Source organism: Melospiza melodia, chromosome 28 (assembly GCF_035770615.1).
Source record: "Melospiza melodia melodia isolate bMelMel2 chromosome 28, bMelMel2.pri, whole genome shotgun sequence".
NCBI lineage: Eukaryota > Metazoa > Chordata > Aves > Passeriformes > Passerellidae > Melospiza > Melospiza melodia.
This window is the reverse complement of record NC_086221.1, coordinates 3,719,072-3,737,625: the sequence shown is the minus strand read 5'-3', so window position 1 is coordinate 3,737,625 and position 18,554 is coordinate 3,719,072. Positions and strand designations below refer to the sequence as shown.

Sequence of the window (18,554 nt, the reverse complement as noted above, 5' to 3'; positions counted from 1 at the left end):
AATTTAATACTATATTCTATAATCTAATAGAATATAGTACAGAATATAATACAGTATAATATACTATACTAATATATACTATTATATACTATACTATTATATACTCTACTATTATATTATATAGTATATATATATTATATACTATATATATAGTATATAATATATATAGTATATAATATATATAGTATATAATATATATAGTGTATATATAGTATATATATAGTATATAATATATATATACTATATATAATATATAGTATATATAGTATATATATAGTATATATATAGTATATATATAATATATACTATATATATTATATATTATATACTATATGTATATTATATACTATTATATTATATACTATTATATTATATACTCTACTATTATATACTATTATATTATATACTATTATATTATATACTATTATATACTATACTATACTATTATATTATATTATTCTCTACTATATTACATTAAATCAGTTTAGATGTAATGTAATACAGTGTAATATAGTAGAGAACAGCATAGTATAATAAAGTAATTAATTAGCTTTCTGATAAGGTGGAGTCAGATGCACCATTCTCTCCCCTTTGTGGGGGGACCCTGCAAATTCTACAGGAGGAGTACACCAGGAACTTTCCAGCCTGGTGCAGGATGGAGCCAGGATGCTCCCAGCTCCCTTCCCTGCAGCCACAAATGCCACAGCACGCACCATCTCCTCGTCCTCAGCCAGCACCAGGTCGTAGTCACTCAGGGCCACGCAGAAGATGATGGCTGTCACCCCCTCGAAGCAGTGGATCCACTTCTTCCGCTCCGAGCGCTGCCCTCCCACGTCGAACATCCTGGCAGAGGCACAAGTGGCTCAGGAGCTGGGCACACCCCTCCTGCCCAGCCCCTGTGGTGTCCCCAAGGATGGGGAGGCAGAGCAGGGGTTGGGAACACACAGGGTTTTCAGGAGTTTCCCTCAGGAAAGGGAATTTTAAATCAGTATTCTCTATTTTCTTTCAAGTTATGGTGGACAGAGTTTGCAGCAACCTGGGCTACTGGAAAGTGGAAAGTGTCCCTGTCTGTCTGGTTCCAGCTGTCCCTGGATGAGATTTCATATCCCTTCCAAGCCAGACCACTCCATGAGTCTGGTTTTCAGCAGGAAGAACTGGAAGTCTCCATCCAGAGCTCTGCTGATTTTCTGTTCTCTTTCCTACAACTCATTTGCTTGACTGGACTCCAAACACTTTTTCACAGGAAATGGATTATTGGGAACACACTACCTGCAAGCTCCTGCTGGGACCCAGGAGAAGATTAAGGGGGCTAAGAAATAATTTCATTTATTAAAAATAATCTGAGGTACCAGAGGTTAAAGGCTGAGCAGTTGCTTATGGAATTTCTGTATAAATTGAATTCATTTCTAATTAAATAGGAATTTGTGTCACAGGCAGTTCCAGCCCCCCTGCTCATCCAAATATTTTGATGAGAGCCCAGGATTGGGATTTAATTAAATCAAGTTAATATCTGGGTTATTAAGTCATAGATATTGATTTGTTCCCAGAGCAGACAAGGAGCTGTCCAGGAGGGGATTTAATGATCCCAAACTAACTCCCACCTTCTATTTAACCCTCTGGTCTAGAAGGAAAGATGGAAATCTCTGTGAGAATCCAGGATATTTCCATAGCTTGAATCATTTGCCATTAGCACAGACAGATTCATGAAGGAAAAGCATCCCTGACACCTCAGCTCATCCCAATTCCAGTCACTGCAGCTTCCCCATCCCATTATTAATGTCTGAGATGGAATATCAGAGCAGAGCTGGCAGCACCAGGGTTTCTGATGGATTAATGCTTCCCTTTGTGGAGCAAATCCCTCTGGGACAGCACCTCGTGTGTCTGGGGCCCTGCACATGATCAATGGCTCTGGGCAGGATCAGGCAGGAGGGTGGAGATGATTAAAGAACACACTGGAGATGCTAATCCTGATCCATCACCACAGGGAGACAAGTTATTCCCTGGATGGAGCAGAAGCTGCATAAATAAATTGATGATGCTGAGTATTTTGGCATTTTTGTTTAAAACGTTCTTAAATTGCACAGTTTGGAAGCCAAAATGCTGTTCTCTCAAAAACTGTGCAAAAGTTTTCTTCTGCAGAAGAGACCATGGAGATGCTCCAAGGACTGGAGCCCCTCTGCTCTGGATCCAGGAGAGCTGGGAAGGAAAAGGCTCCAGAGAGAGCTGAGAGTCCTTTCCAGTGCCTAAAGGGGCTCCATGAGAGCTGGAGAGAGATTTGGGACAAGGGCCTGGAGGGACAGAACAGGTTGAATGGCTTCCCACTGCCCAAGGGGAGGGTTAGATGGGATACTGGGAATAAATCCTTCCCTGTGAGGGTGGTGAGGCCCTGGCACAGGGTGCCCAGAGCAGCTGTGGCTGCTCCATCCCTGGAAGTGTCCAAGGCCAGGCTGGACAGGTTGTGGAGCCACCTGGGGTAGCTGAAGGTGTCCATGCCCATGGCAGGGGGGTGGGACTGAATGGGATTTGAGGTCCCATCCAATCCAAACCAACCTGGGATCCTGTTAAAACCCTTGGATTTTAGAAGCACCACTTGGATTTTGCTGCAACTGCACCAAAGTGTTTCACAGCCCATTTGTAAATAAGCCAACACAGGATTTTTAGGAATGTGAGCAGGAAAGACTCCAAACCACTGGCACAGACAGAGGGAGGGGGCTGAGCCACAGGCACTGCACTGTCCTACACCCTCCAGCACAGGAATGCTGAGGGGCTCCAGCTGTTTGTGGGATCTGAAGCAAGGAATTCCTAAGCAGCAGGAAGGGGAGCTACAGGGATCCAGGTGAGGGAGGAGGGATGCAGCCTCAGCCTGCCCTGAGGTTAGAGGAAGCTCGTTAGTGACATGTAAAGGGACACTGCCAGGAGCAGGCTGGATCCACAGCCTGGCAGGGACTGGATCAGCAGAGGGGACAGGGAAGTCCCAGCCCCTGCAGTGCCAGGCCCAGGCTGGCAATTCCCAGAGGAACACATGGAGCACACCATGCACCCCAGAGCCACAGCCTGGCTACGGACACAGCTCAGTTCCTCTGCTCTGAGGAAAGGGTTAAACTCAAACTCAAACTCCAGTCAGTGTCCTTTTAGTATTATTGTTGGGATTGGGTCCTGGAAACGAGCAGTCAGTACCTGTGTCTGCGATTCCAACATAAAAGCAGCTGAAAAGAACAGAAGGCAAATCAAAGTCAAACTGGTCTCTCCAGTGAGGAGAGGATAACGGAGGGAAGGAGGACAGTGACACCAGGAGCAAGTGTGGGGTGTGCCCCCAGAGCAGGGCACAGGGCACGGGCACAGCCCTTCACTCACTTGAAGTACAGGTCCTTGAAGGTGAAGTGAGTCTCCACAATCCCTGTAGTTTTCACTCTGGTCCGCAGCACATCCTGCTGAGTGGGAATGTAGGTCGGCTGGGATATTCTATCCAAGTCATTTAGGTAACTAAACCAGAAGAGACAACACAAGAGGCTTTTTTTAGTCGGCTGCCTCACCATGAATCTTTTATAAACTGCAGAACAAAGCGCAGAATTTATTTATCTCCCGCACGCAGCGCAGCCCTCGAAGCAAACAACCCCCTGGGGCTGTCTTGAGGGGGGTTTGGGGATTTTAACCCCTCCCTGCATGACCTTGGAGGTAGTGCTGGTGCAGCTGAGCTGGCTGGGGAGGGTAGGGAGGGAATGCAGAGCTGTGCCAGGGCTGGATCTCCCAGGGCAAGCCACAGTCAAGGTCTTCTGCTTCAGAGCACAAGGCAATAAATCCAAGGGTTTGTTGTTAAAGGGCAGGGATGCATCAAGGGAGCTGGGAGGGAGGGATGAAACCCCTTAAAAACCATCCCAAACCAGGCAGATCCAGTCACCCCCTTCCCCAACAAGCTGACTCTGATGATACAACCCACATCCTTGCAGAAATTTTCCCATCAAGACCTCAACTAATTCCAGCCCCAAGCACATTCCTTTTGGAGTTCAGCTCTCAGACACACCAGCACGAGGTACAGCTGATTCCCAGCAGGATCACAAATCCCACTCCAGCCAGCAACACCTCTGAGCTGTCTTCCCTCCTGCTCTCACAGAGATGAGATGGATCCCAGAGCTCTGCAGGGCTGGCACAGGCTGGGTTCTTTCTTGGGAGCAGGTTTTAATCACCTCAGCCTCGTGTCATGGGAGGGTTCAGGGGCTCTGAGGGGTGTAATAAACCCTCCCAAATCACACATTATTATCACAGATCCATTGTCAGCCAGGGATTGCTTCTTCCCATGTGCCTGGAAGCTGTGCTAGCAACACACCCCTCCTCCAACAGCTCCAGCACTGCCCTGGCCAGGACTTGCAGAGCCCTGCCCTGTTTCCAAAGCCCAGATCCCAGTGATCTGCCAGGACCTGCCCAGTGCCACGGGGCTTTTCCCACAGAGAGTGGATTTAGCCCAGGAAGAGCCACTCCTCTCATCCCTCTCTCAGCTCCAGAAGGATGGCAGTTTGTAAACTGCTGTGTGACCAGGGCTGGGCCTGGCTTTAGTTTCAGTTTGATGATTTGGAAGGTGTTTACCTTCCACAGCTTCTACCAAGTAATATTTCTGCTGAGGCAGGAACATGTCCAGATTTTTCCTCCTCTCTCCCTCCTAGCAGTGTAAGTTTAGCTGAGACACAGTGTATCAAAAATCAGTGGGAATGCTAAGAACTGACCCAGCAGCTCCTCAAAGCCTGGCTTTGATACAGCTCACACCACTGATATGATAAATCATGAAACTGTTTTGAAAAGTCCCTTAAGATAGAGCCCCATTCTTATCCCAGCAGTGCCAAGGCCAAGCTGAAGCTGTAAAGCACCTGCTCCCAACAGCACTTGGAACAATGGGCACTGAAAGTGGAATAATTCCTAATTAAATCCTAAATAATTCCTAATTAAGGCTTTGGGAGCAGCCAGGGAAGGGGGAATGGAGCTGGCAAACAAACTCAATCAGAGAATAAAGCATATCAGATTCAGTGGTGCTGCCTGAAACAATAAACTGGGCCAGACTAATTCCAGGGAGACCTAAAGGGCAAATCCCATGGCAATACAAGCAGTTGGAAAACCCAGCAAAGGGGATTTCTGGGAAAGCCTGGAAGTCCTGCCAAGTGTGGGCAGAGGAAGCAGCTGTGCCCTCCCAAAAATCCAGGCTGTGGAGCCCAGCTAGTGCCACTTGTATTTCAGATGAAGGGGAACTTGAAAGGGATACCCCAAAAAGCTGGGAAAGCAGAATCTCTTTGTTCCCAGTGGCTCCACAAACACTCTGAGAGCAAACACTGACCTTGCTGTGCCTCCCCTCATCCCAAACACTTCCAATCCCTTCCCACACCTCCATCAGGCTGAGGCTGCATCCCTCCTTCCCCTCCTGGGATCCCTGTGTTTACAGACCCAGCTATTCCTCATCCCTCAACACCACAAACTTCCAAAAAGCCAACTTGGATTTTGGCTTTTGGGTTTGTTTTCCTTCTTTTTTCATGCTTAAAATTTGGCCCTAAGTACAAAAAAAGTGCTGATCAAGCCTACAGTGTCACTTGTTTGTCCTGCTGACTCTCCAAGCATTCCTGGGACATCCTGTGCCAGGCTGGCACAGGCCAGTGAGTGCAGGGATCACTGAATCCCAGAATTCCAGGATGGTTTGGCTGGGAAGATGTGGGAAATGGATTTATAGAAAATTTTTAAAGCCTGACAGAAGGCTTTATTATACTATACTTTTACATAGTGTGTATCTGCAAGTAAATTTTGAGATAAGAAATGTTAACTTAGAAATGCCACGGAACAAGATAAACGGCTGCAAGAGAAATGGAACTAGAAATAAGTTTCAAAGGATGGTTTTGTAAATAAGATTAGATATTTTAGAGAAATAAAACTATAAAAAGATACATTGTAGTAGGACTTATATGGGGTAATTTTAAATGATTGGTTTTAAGGTGATTACAGTATGGTGTGGCTAAAGCTGATAAGATAAGAAAAGTTTATAATGTATTGTAATTAGGAAATAGTTGGTTTGTGATGGTAATGGTGTGAATTATAACATCTGTATTGTCTTACCCTTCACATGAGACTGAAATGGCTCTGAAAGTCCTTAATGGGGGAGGGAGGAAGAGGAGGATGGGAAAAAGGGGGAAAAGAGGGGAGGGGAAAAAAGCAGTGGAAGAGGAGGGGAGGGAAAAAAGAGGGAGGGGGGAAAAAAAAGGAGGGGAAAAACCTTGCAGTGGTGATTTTCCTTACAATTCACTCCTTTTGGTGCTGAGAAGGAGGATTTCAAAGCCACAAATGGCTCTGAAAGTCCTTAAGGGGATGGGGAGGAAGAGGAGGATAGGAAAAATAGAAAGGGGGGAAAGAGGGGAGGGGAAAAAAGCAGTGGAAGAGGGGAGGAAAAAAAGGGGGAGGGGGAAAAAAGAGGAGGGGGAAAAACCTTGCAGTGGTGATTTTCCTTACAATTCACTGCTTTTGGTGCTGAGAAGGACTTCAGGGCCACAAATGGCTTTGAAAATCCTTAAGGGGGGAGGGAGGAAGAAGAGGACAGGAAAAAGAGGAGGGGGAAAAGATGGGAGGGAAAAAATGGGGTGCAAGAGGAAGGGAGGGGGAAAAAAGAGAGAGGGGAAAAAAGAGTAAAGGAGAAAAGCAGGAGAAGGAAAAACCTCACTTAGAAATAATCTAGGTTTTATCCAGCACCATATCAGGGAATTTAGGCCAGAACTAGCATTTGGGAACAGGACGAGATGTGCAGGACTAGAGGAAGGTTGATCAGGACTATGCTAATTGCCCATGAGACTGCAGATAATTACCTACAGCTTCCACAGGCTGGGATCTGCCTGAAATCCAGGAGAAGTATGAAAACTAGGAACAAAACACTTTAAAACATTATGTGCTTGGTGACACTTCCAAGATCCTTAAAATCTGGAGAGGTGTGAAATGGAAATATCCTTCACATTCACCCTGCTGCACCCCAAGCAGGGGTTTAATTTAGAGGGGTATTGGGAAGGAATTCCTGTCTGTGAGGGTGGTGAAGCCCTGGAATGGAATGGCCAGAGAAGCTGTGGCTGTCCCATCCCTGGAAGTGACCCAAGCCAGGTTGGACAGGGCTTGGAGCACCCTGGGAAGGTGTGGAAGGTGTCCCTGCCAGAGGGGTGGAACAAGATGAGCTTTAAGGTCTCTGAATTCTGGGATTCCATGATTCTGGAGCCAGGGATATTGGGAAGGAATTCTCCTTGTGAGGGTGGGCAGGCCCTGGCACAGGGTGCCCAGAGCAGCTGGGGCTGCCCCTGGATCCCTGGCAGTGCCCAAGGCCAGGCTGGATGGGGCTTGGAGCACCCTGGGAAGGTGTGGAAGGTGTCCCTGCCCATGGAATCAGATGGGATTTAAGTCCCTTCCCCAAATGTGCACAGAAATCCCAAATGCTTCTCCACAGCCCTGGCTGGAGGCAGGAGCTGGGAGCCACACATTCATTGCTCACATCAGAGGGAAAGACAAATAGGAAGTTGCAAAAAGGCAAGTTAAAAAAAATAAATGTTTGCAACATTCCACAAAACCCAGGGTAGCTGCAGGGGGGTTTAGCAGAATGTGCTGGGAAAAGCACAGAGCATTTCCACATCAACAGCTTGGACCAGGAGCTACTCAAGTATTCTTAAAAAAAAAAAAAATAAAAAGAAGAAAACATGGAAAACACCACGATTCCAGGAGAGATTGCTTGGATTAGTGTTATCCTCCACCTCCTCTCCTCCCATGCCATCTCCAGCCTGCCAGGGCAGTGCTCTGACAGGCAGGAGCTCTGCCTGCACAAGGAAGAAGTGCAGGAAACAGCAGGAAGGGGAGTTTGGGAACAACGCTATGCTGAAATGCTTGGCTCTCTGCCACAGCAGCCTTGCTCTTGATGCTACCTGATTTTCACAAGCAGTTACTTGTCTGCTCCTCTCTTCCTCCATTTCATGTGTCTCAGCCTCAGAATCTGCTGTGGAGGCAGAACTGGTCTGGAATGCCAGCACAAAACTGGATTTCAGCTGGAAAACCAGCAAATGGGGCACAGATTTAACAGCTGCTCACACTGTGCTGTTTGTAGGAGGTAATGAAAGGAGCAGGGAAGTGAAATTCCCAAGAGAAGTGACACAAAGCCTGTGTCATCCCACCACAGAAAGGGGTGCAGGACATCCATCCTTGGTTGGGCACTCAAACAACTCCTCAGGGAATGGTCACAGCCCCAAGGGGAGAGCTGTGACCATTGTCACAGAGCTCAAGGAGTGTTTGGACATCCATGGAAAAACATCTCCCCAAACACAGGGTGGGATTTTGGGGTGTCCTGTGCAAGGCCAGGAGTTGCACCTGATGATCCCTGTGGGTCCCTTCCAGCTCAGGATAGTCCATGATCTAAGCATGGACAAGGGAATTAACCAGGGAACAGCAGAGATAAGGCAGGTCAGGAGCCATGTGAGGAGAGTGAGGAAAATCCTGAAATCCTGGGAATTCTGCAAGTCCTGTGGAAGAAGCAGCCCTTTAGTGGGGTGAATTTGCCATGAAGAAATCAACCACTGCTGGTGTTTCCCAACTGTGGAGCTGCTGAGTTGCAGATACATCAGAACACCAAGCTGGTTTGGTGCAATTTCCTGTGGTTTTGGGACAGGAAGCTGAATTTTCTGGGGCACTTCTCAGAAAATGCCTGGGTGTAAAATCCCCATGCCAGGCTGTGCCAGCTCCTCACAGCACCCACAAGGGTGGGTGGCAAATACCCAGGAACAGGAAGAACCCTCCAAAATTCCACCTCTGGAGGGCAGCTGGGTCAAGCAGGTACCTACAAAAGCAGGGTAACACCCTCCTTTCCTTATCTGCTCCATTTCTCCAGCTGCCTTCATCTTCCTCCTCTTCCAAAGCCCTCCAGACACACACCAAGGTTGCTCCTTCAGCTCCATTCCTGCTCTCTGCCCAAGTCCTTAAGCTTTCCTCCTCTCCTTCCATCTCTCCATTCAACCATTCCTTCCTTTCCCCTCCTCATCAATCTCCTCCCTCCCTTGGAACCTGATTTTCCTCCTTTCCTGCTGCAAAGGCATGCACAAATCCAAGAAAACTCCCATCAGCCTTGATCCAAACCCCTGCCAAGATGCTGCAAATTAAGAAGGGTTCTGCCTTATTTTCAAGCTCAAATATGCTGTGAACAGAAAAGCCCTGCAGGCAGTGAGCTGTGGTACAGCTAAAACTTCTCCACAAAGCTCTTCCCAATTCATTTTTCCAAGTCTTTTTTTCCCAAGTTTAAATTAAAACTCATTTCTTTTCCAAGCTTAAACTGAGATGAGTTTTCAGCTGTAAATCACCTTTCAGAGTGTCAAATATTTGTTGCAGAAAGACCAAGAATGTGAGTTTAAAAAAAAAAGAGGAAAAAACCAACAACTGTTTTGCTCATCAAAGGAACCGCTTCCCCTTCCTGCACCAACCTGCCCTTGGAAAAAGATGAGGTATTTCATCAAAAATTCCATTAGCAGCCTGTTTATCTACTTGGAACCTTCCAGTTGTTCAGCAGCTGTGCTGATTTAGGACCAGGACAAGAAGATTTCAGAATTACAACAGTGCTGCCTGTGAGGTGCCAGGCACAGGGACAGGAGGAAAGGGAAAGCTGCAAGGAGAAAATTGAGAATATTGACCTGCCAGGTGAGGGGATCCCATTTTGGAAACAGCTGAATGTCAGGAAAGTGGCAGGTTGAAAATTTAAGAGTGTTGCTCTCCTTTGCAGGGACAATGGAGGTGACACAGCCAAGCACCTGCCACTTCAACAGAATCCCAGAATCACTGAGCTGGGAGAAGACCTCCAGGATCCAACCCCTGAGCAGAACAGAGCACTGGGTGCCATGTCCAGCTGGTCCATGAACACCTCCAGGGATGGGAACTCCAAACCTCACCTGGCAGCCCCTGCCAAGGCCTGGCCATGAAGAAATTCCTCCTGATGTCCAACCTGAACCTCCTCTGGCACACCTTGAGGCTGTTTCCCCTCACCCTGTCCCCATTCCTTGGGAGCAGAGCCTGACCCCCCTGGCTGTCCCCTCCTGTCAGGAGCTGTGCAGAGCCACAAGGTCCCCCCTGAGCCTCCTTTTCTCCAGGCTGAGCCCCTTTCCAGCTCCCTCAGCCCCTCCTGGTGCTGCAGCCCCTTCCCCAGCTCTGTTCCATTTTCTGGACATGCTCCAGCCCCTCAATGTCCTGCTTGTCATCAGAAATTCAAAACTGACCCCAGATTGGAGGTGAGGCCTCAGCAGTGCCAAGAACAGAAGGACAATGGGCCTGGGCCTGCTGGACACACTCATTGTTCCTGACCCAAACCAGGTGCCAAAGTTTCTTCCATTAAACCAGTAAATTCAAAAATCACATTTTTCAAATTAAATCCCACACTGTGAGGGTGGAGAGGCCCTGGCCCAAGCTGCCCAGAGGAGCTGTGGCTGCCCCATCCCTGGGAGAGTTTAGGGTCAGATGAGATGGGGCTTGGAGCAGCCTGGGATAGGGGAAGGTGTCCAGGCCCATGGCAAGGGGTGGGATGAGACCTCAAAGGTCCTTTTTAACCCAAACCACTCCAGGATTAAATTCACCATGCTGAGCTTTTCCCTAAGACTTGTGGGATGTTACTGGGATGGTTATCGGGATGAGACCTCAAAGGTCCCTTCCAACCCAAACCACTCCAGGATTAAATTCACCAAGGCACAAAACAAGCAATGTGGGGTTTTCCCCAATGCTCCATAGGGAGAAAACAAACAGCTCTCCATCCCCAGTGTCACCCAGTGCAGACAGGACCTGCCCACCCAGTCCCACCCTGCTCCAGCCACACTGGCCCCTCCTGGACCATTGTGGGAGCTGGGAAGAGCCCAGGAGCTGGTGCTGGTTCCTTACTAGGATGCAGAATCATTCAGCTGGTATTCCCTGGATCTGCTGAAGCAGGCCTGCACTCCAGGGTCTCTCCAGAGGCATTTGATGACCCCAGCCAGCTCAAAGGTCCCTTCCAACCCAAACCACTCCAGGATTAAATTCACCAAGGCAGAAAACAATCAATGTGGGGTTTTCCCATAGGGAAAAGACAAACAGCCTTCCATCCCCATTGTCACCCAGTCAGACCAGTGCAGACAGGACTTTCCCACCCAGTCCCACCCCACTCTTGGACCATTGTAGGAGCTGGGAGGAGCCCAGGAGCTGGTGCTGGTTCCTTACTAGGATGCAGAATCGTTGAGCTGGTATTCCCTGGATCTGCTGAAGCAGGCCTGCACTCCAGGGTCTCTCCAGAGGCGTTTGATGACTCCAGCCAGCTCTGCTGTCATCATCCCCTCCTCAGCACTGCCTGCCAGCACGAACAGCTGCCGGGCATCGTCCTGCACGACAGGAACACATCCTGAGACATGCACCCAACCTTCCCCAGCAACAGCAACACCTCTGCACTCATTAATCACTGCTCTCATTAATCATTAATCACAGCCCAGTCCATCCAGCTTTCTCCCAACAAAAGTCAGAGTTGTTTACCTCATGCAGCCAGAGAGGGAATTTCTGGGGGGAAGCTCCAGGCTGAGGGGGAGATGCCCTGATCAGGGATGGCCATAGCACTTCCATCCCCACCACAACCATGGGATTTCAGTCATTTGGTGCCATGTTTCAAGAAAAGGGGGGAATGCTGATGCTTTACTTGGAAAACCACTGTTGGCGTGGCACAGTACCAGGAAAAGGGAAAAAAAGTGAGTTCTGAGAGGTGACGGGACCAAAGCTTTGGGGATTTGCATTTTGCTGACTGATTCCTTAATAAAACATTTCACCAGTAGATGGGATGGACTGATTGGGATCTGAGCATGAAAAATCCCCTTCAGAAGCCAGAGCAGGATCATGCTCTTGTCCAGGGGGATTAGGACAGGGAACCCCATGCTGCCCTACAGGCCCCTCTGCTTTTATTCCTACCCTGGTCAGACCTGTCAGGTCCTTCTGGGACCTGTGAGAGACCTTCCACTACCCCAGCATTCTCCTCCTAACACCAGCTGCTCCCCCCTGAGCCCCAAACCCTGCATGTGCCACGCTCAGGGTGCTGATCCCAAATCCAACTTATCAGATGTTAACAGCTCAATGCAGAGGGACCCCATTTCTGCATCTCTGGAGGTCACTCAATGCATTTGGCCTTTTCCTGGGAAAGCATGGGAAGGTTTTTGTCCTCTGAGATGGTGAAAATTCATGGCATTCAGCTCTTGTGAAGCCACCTCAGCATGGGCAGGTAATGAGAAAGGATTTGGATTCAGTATCTTCCCTGTTCCAGCTCCAAGATCCCAACTCAGCTTCAACAAGCACCAAGAAAGATGGAAGAGAACTCCAGGAAGATTTGAAGCAGCAGCTGAACAACAGCCTGGGTGAACATGTGAGTGAAGATGTGCCCTTTGGCCAGGACTTGGAATCATAAATCCAAAATAAATACCATAAATTCAAACTATCTGGGGCTGCATCAACTGCAGCACGAGGCAGAACAGTCACAGTGCAGCCCTGTGCTGACACAATTCCTTCCTCCTGCACACTTCCAGGAATCCCTAGTTCCCCTTCTGTGCCTTTCCCACCACCACAACCATCAAGGCTTCCTGACTTCCAGCTCAAAGTGCTGGACATGAATGCAAGAAACAGGCCAGGGAATGAGCAGAGCTAGAGAGGAGGGGAAAATCAGGGCCTCAAACCTCCCAAAACTTCAAACTCTAAATTCCCAAAAATTCAAATCACTTAAGAGAAAAATTTGGGGTTTGTTTCTTTTTTGAGCATTCAAACTACTAAAGGTTCTTACCCAGCACCTCAGTAAAATATTGATGTTTTGTACTGACAACACACTGAAGTTATGACAGATTTTTTTCTTACTTTATTTTGAAAACAAAATATTCTGGCCCAGACTGAAATTCCAGGATTCATTAACAAGTTCAGGCTAAAGGAAATAAATGCAATACTCACAGCTCTGGCAACTTCCCCAAAGTCTATCTTTAGCCTCCCCATGGCTCTGATGATGGCAATGATGGATTGGATGGTGTTGCTGTACACAACCACTTTATACTGTTTGCATTCCTCCTCTGAGTAGCCATCCTCATGGATAATCCTGGAAGGAAACCAGCTTATTACTCCCAAGCCAAACCAGAAGGGCACCACACATTTTTTATCCCACAAAAACAAAAGGTTGCAGCCTGCACTCACTTACTTCATCTGCTTCACAATGGTGCTTTTGCCAGACTCTCCAGCACCTGAAAAGCACAAAAACCATCCAGTTAACCACATGAAACTGAAAGGAAAAGCAGGATGTGCTTTTTCCAGTTCCCACAGAGAAGTTGATGGGGTTTGGAGTAGGATATTCCTTGTGCATTGCTGCTGGTAGTAGAGCTCCTCCAGACTGTCCTGGCAGACCCTTCCTGGATTTTATTTACAGATGCCAACAGTCACCATGAGTTCACTGGCTAAAAAACCCTGGAATTTCTCAATTTCCAGAGATCAGCAAGGGCAGCCAACTGGGAGGCAGGTCTGGGATGAGGATTTCTCCAACAGAGCAGCTCCCATCCCTCACTCCAGGCCAAGACAGCCCAAGTGCATCAGCACCACCATTGCTGAGCTGGGCAGGAAAGGCCTGAACTGGCACGGGGTGAAATCCCAGAGCTGCAGGCACATCTGCACCCCAACAGCCTTCCTTTGCTCAAAACACCTGGCTGAAAAACCTCTGCAGGGCTGAGGGAGGCAGTTATCCCTGGGGGGGTTTAGTTATCCCTGAGGGTGGGGCAGTTATCCCTAAACAGGGGTCAGTTATCCCTGAGGGTGGGGCAGTTATCCCTGGGAGTGGGGCAGTTATCCACAGACAGGGGTCAGTTATCCCTGGGGAGGTTTAGTTATCCCTGAGGGTGGGGCAGATATCCCTGGGAGTGGGTCAGTTAACCCCAGACAGGGGTCAGTTATCCCTGGGGATGGGGCAGTTATCCCTGAGGATGGGGCAGTTATCCCCTGGGGGGTTTAGTTATCCCTGAGGGTGGGGCAGTTATCCCTGGGGGGGTTTAGTTATCCCTGAGGGTGGGGCAGTTATCCCTGAGGATGGGGCAGTTATCCCTGGGGATGGGGCAGTTATCCCTAAACAGGGGTCAGTTAACCCTGGGTGGGTCAGTTATCCCTAAGGGTGGGTCAGTTAACCCCAGACAGAGGTCAGTTAACCCTTGAAGAAGGGGCAGTTATCCTGGGAAGGCAAATTACCCCTTGAAACAAGGTCAGTTATTCCTGACTGCAAAACCCAGCAAGTTCCCTGCTTTCCTAATTATTTTTTGCCTCAGAGCACTCCCAAACGAAGTCCCTCAGGGCGGTGGACACAGGGATTGCAAACATCAGTTCTCCTGGTTTGTGGAGCTTAGCCCCACATGCCTGTCCCAGCCAGGAGGTGCCAAGGGCAGGCCCAGAGCTCCTGAAGTCAGCAGAACTGCAGGATTTCAGCTCTGTGGCAGCAGGAGCTCAGCTCAGCTGGCTCTGCCTCTGCCTCGGGGCTCCTTGGCCTCCAGACTCCCCCAGCTGCAGGCAAGGAATGATGCTGGACCTGCTTGGAGTTGGACAGATGACTCAGGTGAGCCTGGATGGAATAAATCACCCATAGAATTCCAGGATGGTTTGGGTTGGAAGAGTCCTTAAATTCCATCCTATTCCAGCCCCTGCTACAGGCAGGGACACCTTCACTGTCCCAGCTTGCTCCAAGCTCCATCCAGCCTGGCCTTGGATGCATCCAGGGATGGAGCAGTGTCGTGGGGTGACAGCCTTTATCCCAATATCGTGTGTTGTGTCTGGCAGCTGTGCCTTTTCTCTCTCCCCCCCTCCCCGGCCGTCTTGCTGCAGCGGGGCGGGGAAGAGAGGGGGGGAGTGTTTGAACAGGGCCTTTTTGCTTTGGCCTTTTGCTGCTTGGCTTGGCTAGCCGCTTTGCTTGCTTGCTTTCTGCTTTTTGCGCTGTTTTTTTTTTCCTTTTCTTTTGCTCCCTCTTTCTTACCCTCCCCTGAAGATACTGGACCGGCTCCGGACCTGACCTGAGACGTCCAGGACACCTGGAGCTTGTGAGAGAAGCTTGACGCCCTCACAACACAGTCTGTGGCTTTCCTTTTCTTGTGTTGGGGAGTGTTCTTTTGTTACTTGTAAATAAATAGGTTTTGTTTTCCACTTTGCTCCTCCGAGAAATTCCTTCCCGAACCCGGTGTTGGGGCAGGGGTGGTTGGAGGTTTGTTTTGTTTTGGGGGGCTCCCTTTTGGAGATTTCCCCTAATTTGTCCTAAACCAGGACAAGCAGCCACAGCTGCTCTGGGCAAATGGGCCAGGGCCTCCCACCCTCCCAATATCCCATCCAACCCTGCCCCTTGGCAGTGGGAAGCCATTCCCTGGGTCTGTCACTCCAGGCCTTTGTCCAAAGTTCCTCTCCAGCTCTCCTGAAGCCCCTTTAGATCCCAGGTCTCCCTGATCCTTCCCTTCTCCAAGGTGAACATTCCCAGCTCTCCCAGAGCAGCTCAGTGTTTGTGGTCAGGTGTGAAAACATGAACACACTGTGGACTCAGCACTTCCACCCTGGGAGGACACAAATCCTTATTTTTATTTCCCACACCCACCCTCCACATTCCCAGCATTCAAATGATTTCAAATCTCTGGTGTCCCCAAAGAGTCCCAAATCCAGACTGAGAAGGGACATTTGACATGACCTGTCTGCTTTTGCCTTCTCAGCATCATTTACTGCTGTTTCCTCCTTAGATTATCCCAAAATAATCTCCTGCCACAGCCAAGCTGCTCTACCTGTCAGCAACCCCATCAGATCCAACTCAGACAATGCAGCACTGATTCCAACCAGATTCATTTAACCCCTCTCAACCCCAAACACTGCCTGGGACAGCAGGGATTCCCCTCTCCAAGGTTACTCACACTTTACTTCAGAGGGGAAAGTGGGAACCCACATCCTCTGAGCTGTCTCCTCACCAACACACCACCCCAGACTGGCTCCTCAGCCATGGCCAAGCACTGAGCTGTTATTCCTAAAGAAGTTTTTCCTGTTGTTCCAGGTTGTCTCTCTCAGGCAAGAGCCACCCAGACAAGGCACCTCAGTAACCCTGACTGCAAACATCTCCCCTGCAGCTGCAGCTCTGCAATGGAGGCTGGAGCTGCTGCTGGATGGCCCAGGAGATGGGCAGTGCCAGGGGAAAAAGGGATTAACACTGCCCATGTCTAGGCTGGCACAGGGGAACAGCTCCCTGCTGACCAAAGGAGGGTTGGATGGGATTTGGGAAGGAATTGCTAGAGGGTGGTGAGACCCTGGCACAGCTTTCCCAGAGAAGCTGTGGCTCCCTTATCCCTGGAAACAAGCAGGTTCATTGGAAGGTGTCTCTGCCCATGGCAGGGGGTGAGATGAGCTTGAAGGTCCCTTCCTGTGGGATCTCAGCACCTCAGGACTGAGGTGCAGAGTGACCGAGACCACCCTTGGGGGGCTCGGAGGTCCTGGGATGTTGCCAGAAGTGTCTGGTGGCTGGACTTTGATCCTGCACGGGAGATGACACCTGTGTGAGGATGGGAGGATTTCACTGGGGTGAATGGTGAAGGGATAAGTTAATTAGAGTGTGAAACACAGGGTTTAGGATTTCTGTACAGGGGGGTCTAGAGAAGTAAGATGGAGGAATTGGGGCGTGTCCTGTCCTTCTTCTTCTTCTTCTTCTTGGCCTCCATCTTCTGTGGTGATGGTGGCACTTTGGGATTGGTTATTACTAAAAGTGCGCTGGTCAATAAGGGTAAAAGGTATTGGGGAAAAATTATAAATATTGTACACGTAACTTCGAGTATAAAGATAGGTGACCGCCCCGGGGGCTCTCAGTGTGCCCATGGCTGGCTGCTGAGCAGACCTCTGTCGGGCCGAGAGAAAATCTTTTAGATAAACAATTAATAAACACCGAGACCGAGAAAAGATCTGAAGCCTCTTCTCATCCCTTGGAGTGCGGGCTGCCCAAGGCCACCCTGGGCCTTTCCAGGTCACCCAAACAGCCGAGAATCCGACAAGTGGCGTCCCTGGGTGGGCTCGAACCACCAACCTTTCGGTTAACAGCCGAGAAACCGACACCTTCCCACCCAAACAACCCTGGGTTCCACGATCCTGGAGCCAGGCTGGGAGAGCTGCTGGTGTCCAGCCTGGAGAAGAGAAGGCTCTGGGGACACCTTAGAGCCCTTTCTGTGCCTAAAGGGGATCCAGGAGAGCTGAAAGGGACTTTGGACAAGAGCCTGGAAGGACAGGATGAGGAGGGATGGCTCCCACTGCCAGAGGACAGGGATGGATGGGATATTGGGAAGGAATCACTCCCTGTGATGGTGGCAAACCCCTGGCACAGGTGCCCAGAGCAGCTGAGGCTGCCCCTGGATCCCAGGACAGAGCTTGGAGCACCCTGGGCTGTAGAAGGTGTCCCTGCCATGGCAGGGGGATGGAATGCAATGCCAGGAAGGTTCTCTCACCCCACTCCAGCCAATCATTCCCATTTTACTCTTCCTTTCTGGATCTAATTTCAACCTCTCTAGGTTTCACTCCTGTCCTTTGATGTTCTCTAAACACTTGCAGATGTTCACACCAGACAAAGCTGCTATTCCCCTTTTCCCAACCCACTGGAAAGGGTTTGCCTGAAGGGATCCATATTGGACCAACTCAGGAGCTTTTATCCTGCACCCTTCATTCCCACCTCTGGGGACTTCCATGTGCTGTTTGTACCCAGCGTGGCTGAATCCTTCAGCAGGGGAATAAGAAATGAGAATCTGAATGCTACTAAAACACTGCTGCAGCCTACAGCAAAGTGATGCTCCACACTAGAAATTCACATCTAGAGTGGATAGAGTTACACTGGAACTCTTACAGATTTCTCAGGCAAAGCCTTCAACTCTGGGACCTTAGGCAGGGACTAGATGGGGAGCCAGGAAGACCTCAGAGATCAGGAGATGTGAGAGTGGATTCAAACCCCTGGAAATCAGGGTGTTCATGGGACATTTCAGCCTTTCTAAGGAGAAGCAAACCTTTCCCCTCTGCTCCCATGAGCACAGCCAGGCAGGGATCACATTCTGCCACAAGAAACCAGGGCTGAGCTCAGTGTGAATGTTATAACCCCATGGAAAAACTGCTTCAGAAGCTTTAACTTCCCTTTTCCCAGAATATCAGTGAGGAACCTCTGCATCCCAACCTGGACACAAAAAGCAGCTCATCTGTCACAGGGACTGTCTCACTCCATGGACACACTGGGCAGGAATTCCACAGTGTCCCTGTCCCCAGTGCATCCTTCACAAACATCCAACCATTCCCTCTGGAAACCAGATGGAGCCAGGAGGCACCACAGCTTCTGAAAACCCCCATATCTCAGCCAGCAACACGCCAGATCACACCTGTGACACCCCAATAACATCCCAGCAACATCCCAGTAACATCCCAGTAACATCCCAGTAACCGTCCCAGTAACCGTCCCAGTAACCGTCCCAGTAACCGTCCCAGTAACATCCCAGTAACCGTCCCAGTAACATCCCAATAACATC

The 18,554-nt window shown here is 49.3% G+C and overlaps 1 protein-coding gene across 1 annotated transcript in view; it reads right to left on the bottom strand.

The window, feature by feature from the left end:
- The window catches only part of GNAI3 (G protein subunit alpha i3), a 33,794-nt gene that overhangs the window by 3,191 nt on the left and 12,049 nt on the right, over positions 1-18,554 (bottom strand). The window contains exons 2-6 of the mRNA XM_063178194.1: positions 13,208-13,250; positions 12,967-13,108; positions 11,215-11,372; positions 3,355-3,483; positions 714-843 (exon numbers count right to left, since the gene is read on the bottom strand). Coding sequence (XP_063034264.1) covers positions 714-843; positions 3,355-3,483; positions 11,215-11,372; positions 12,967-13,108; positions 13,208-13,250 — 602 coding nt within the window. The remainder of the gene's footprint in view (positions 1-713; positions 844-3,354; positions 3,484-11,214; positions 11,373-12,966; positions 13,109-13,207; positions 13,251-18,554) is intronic.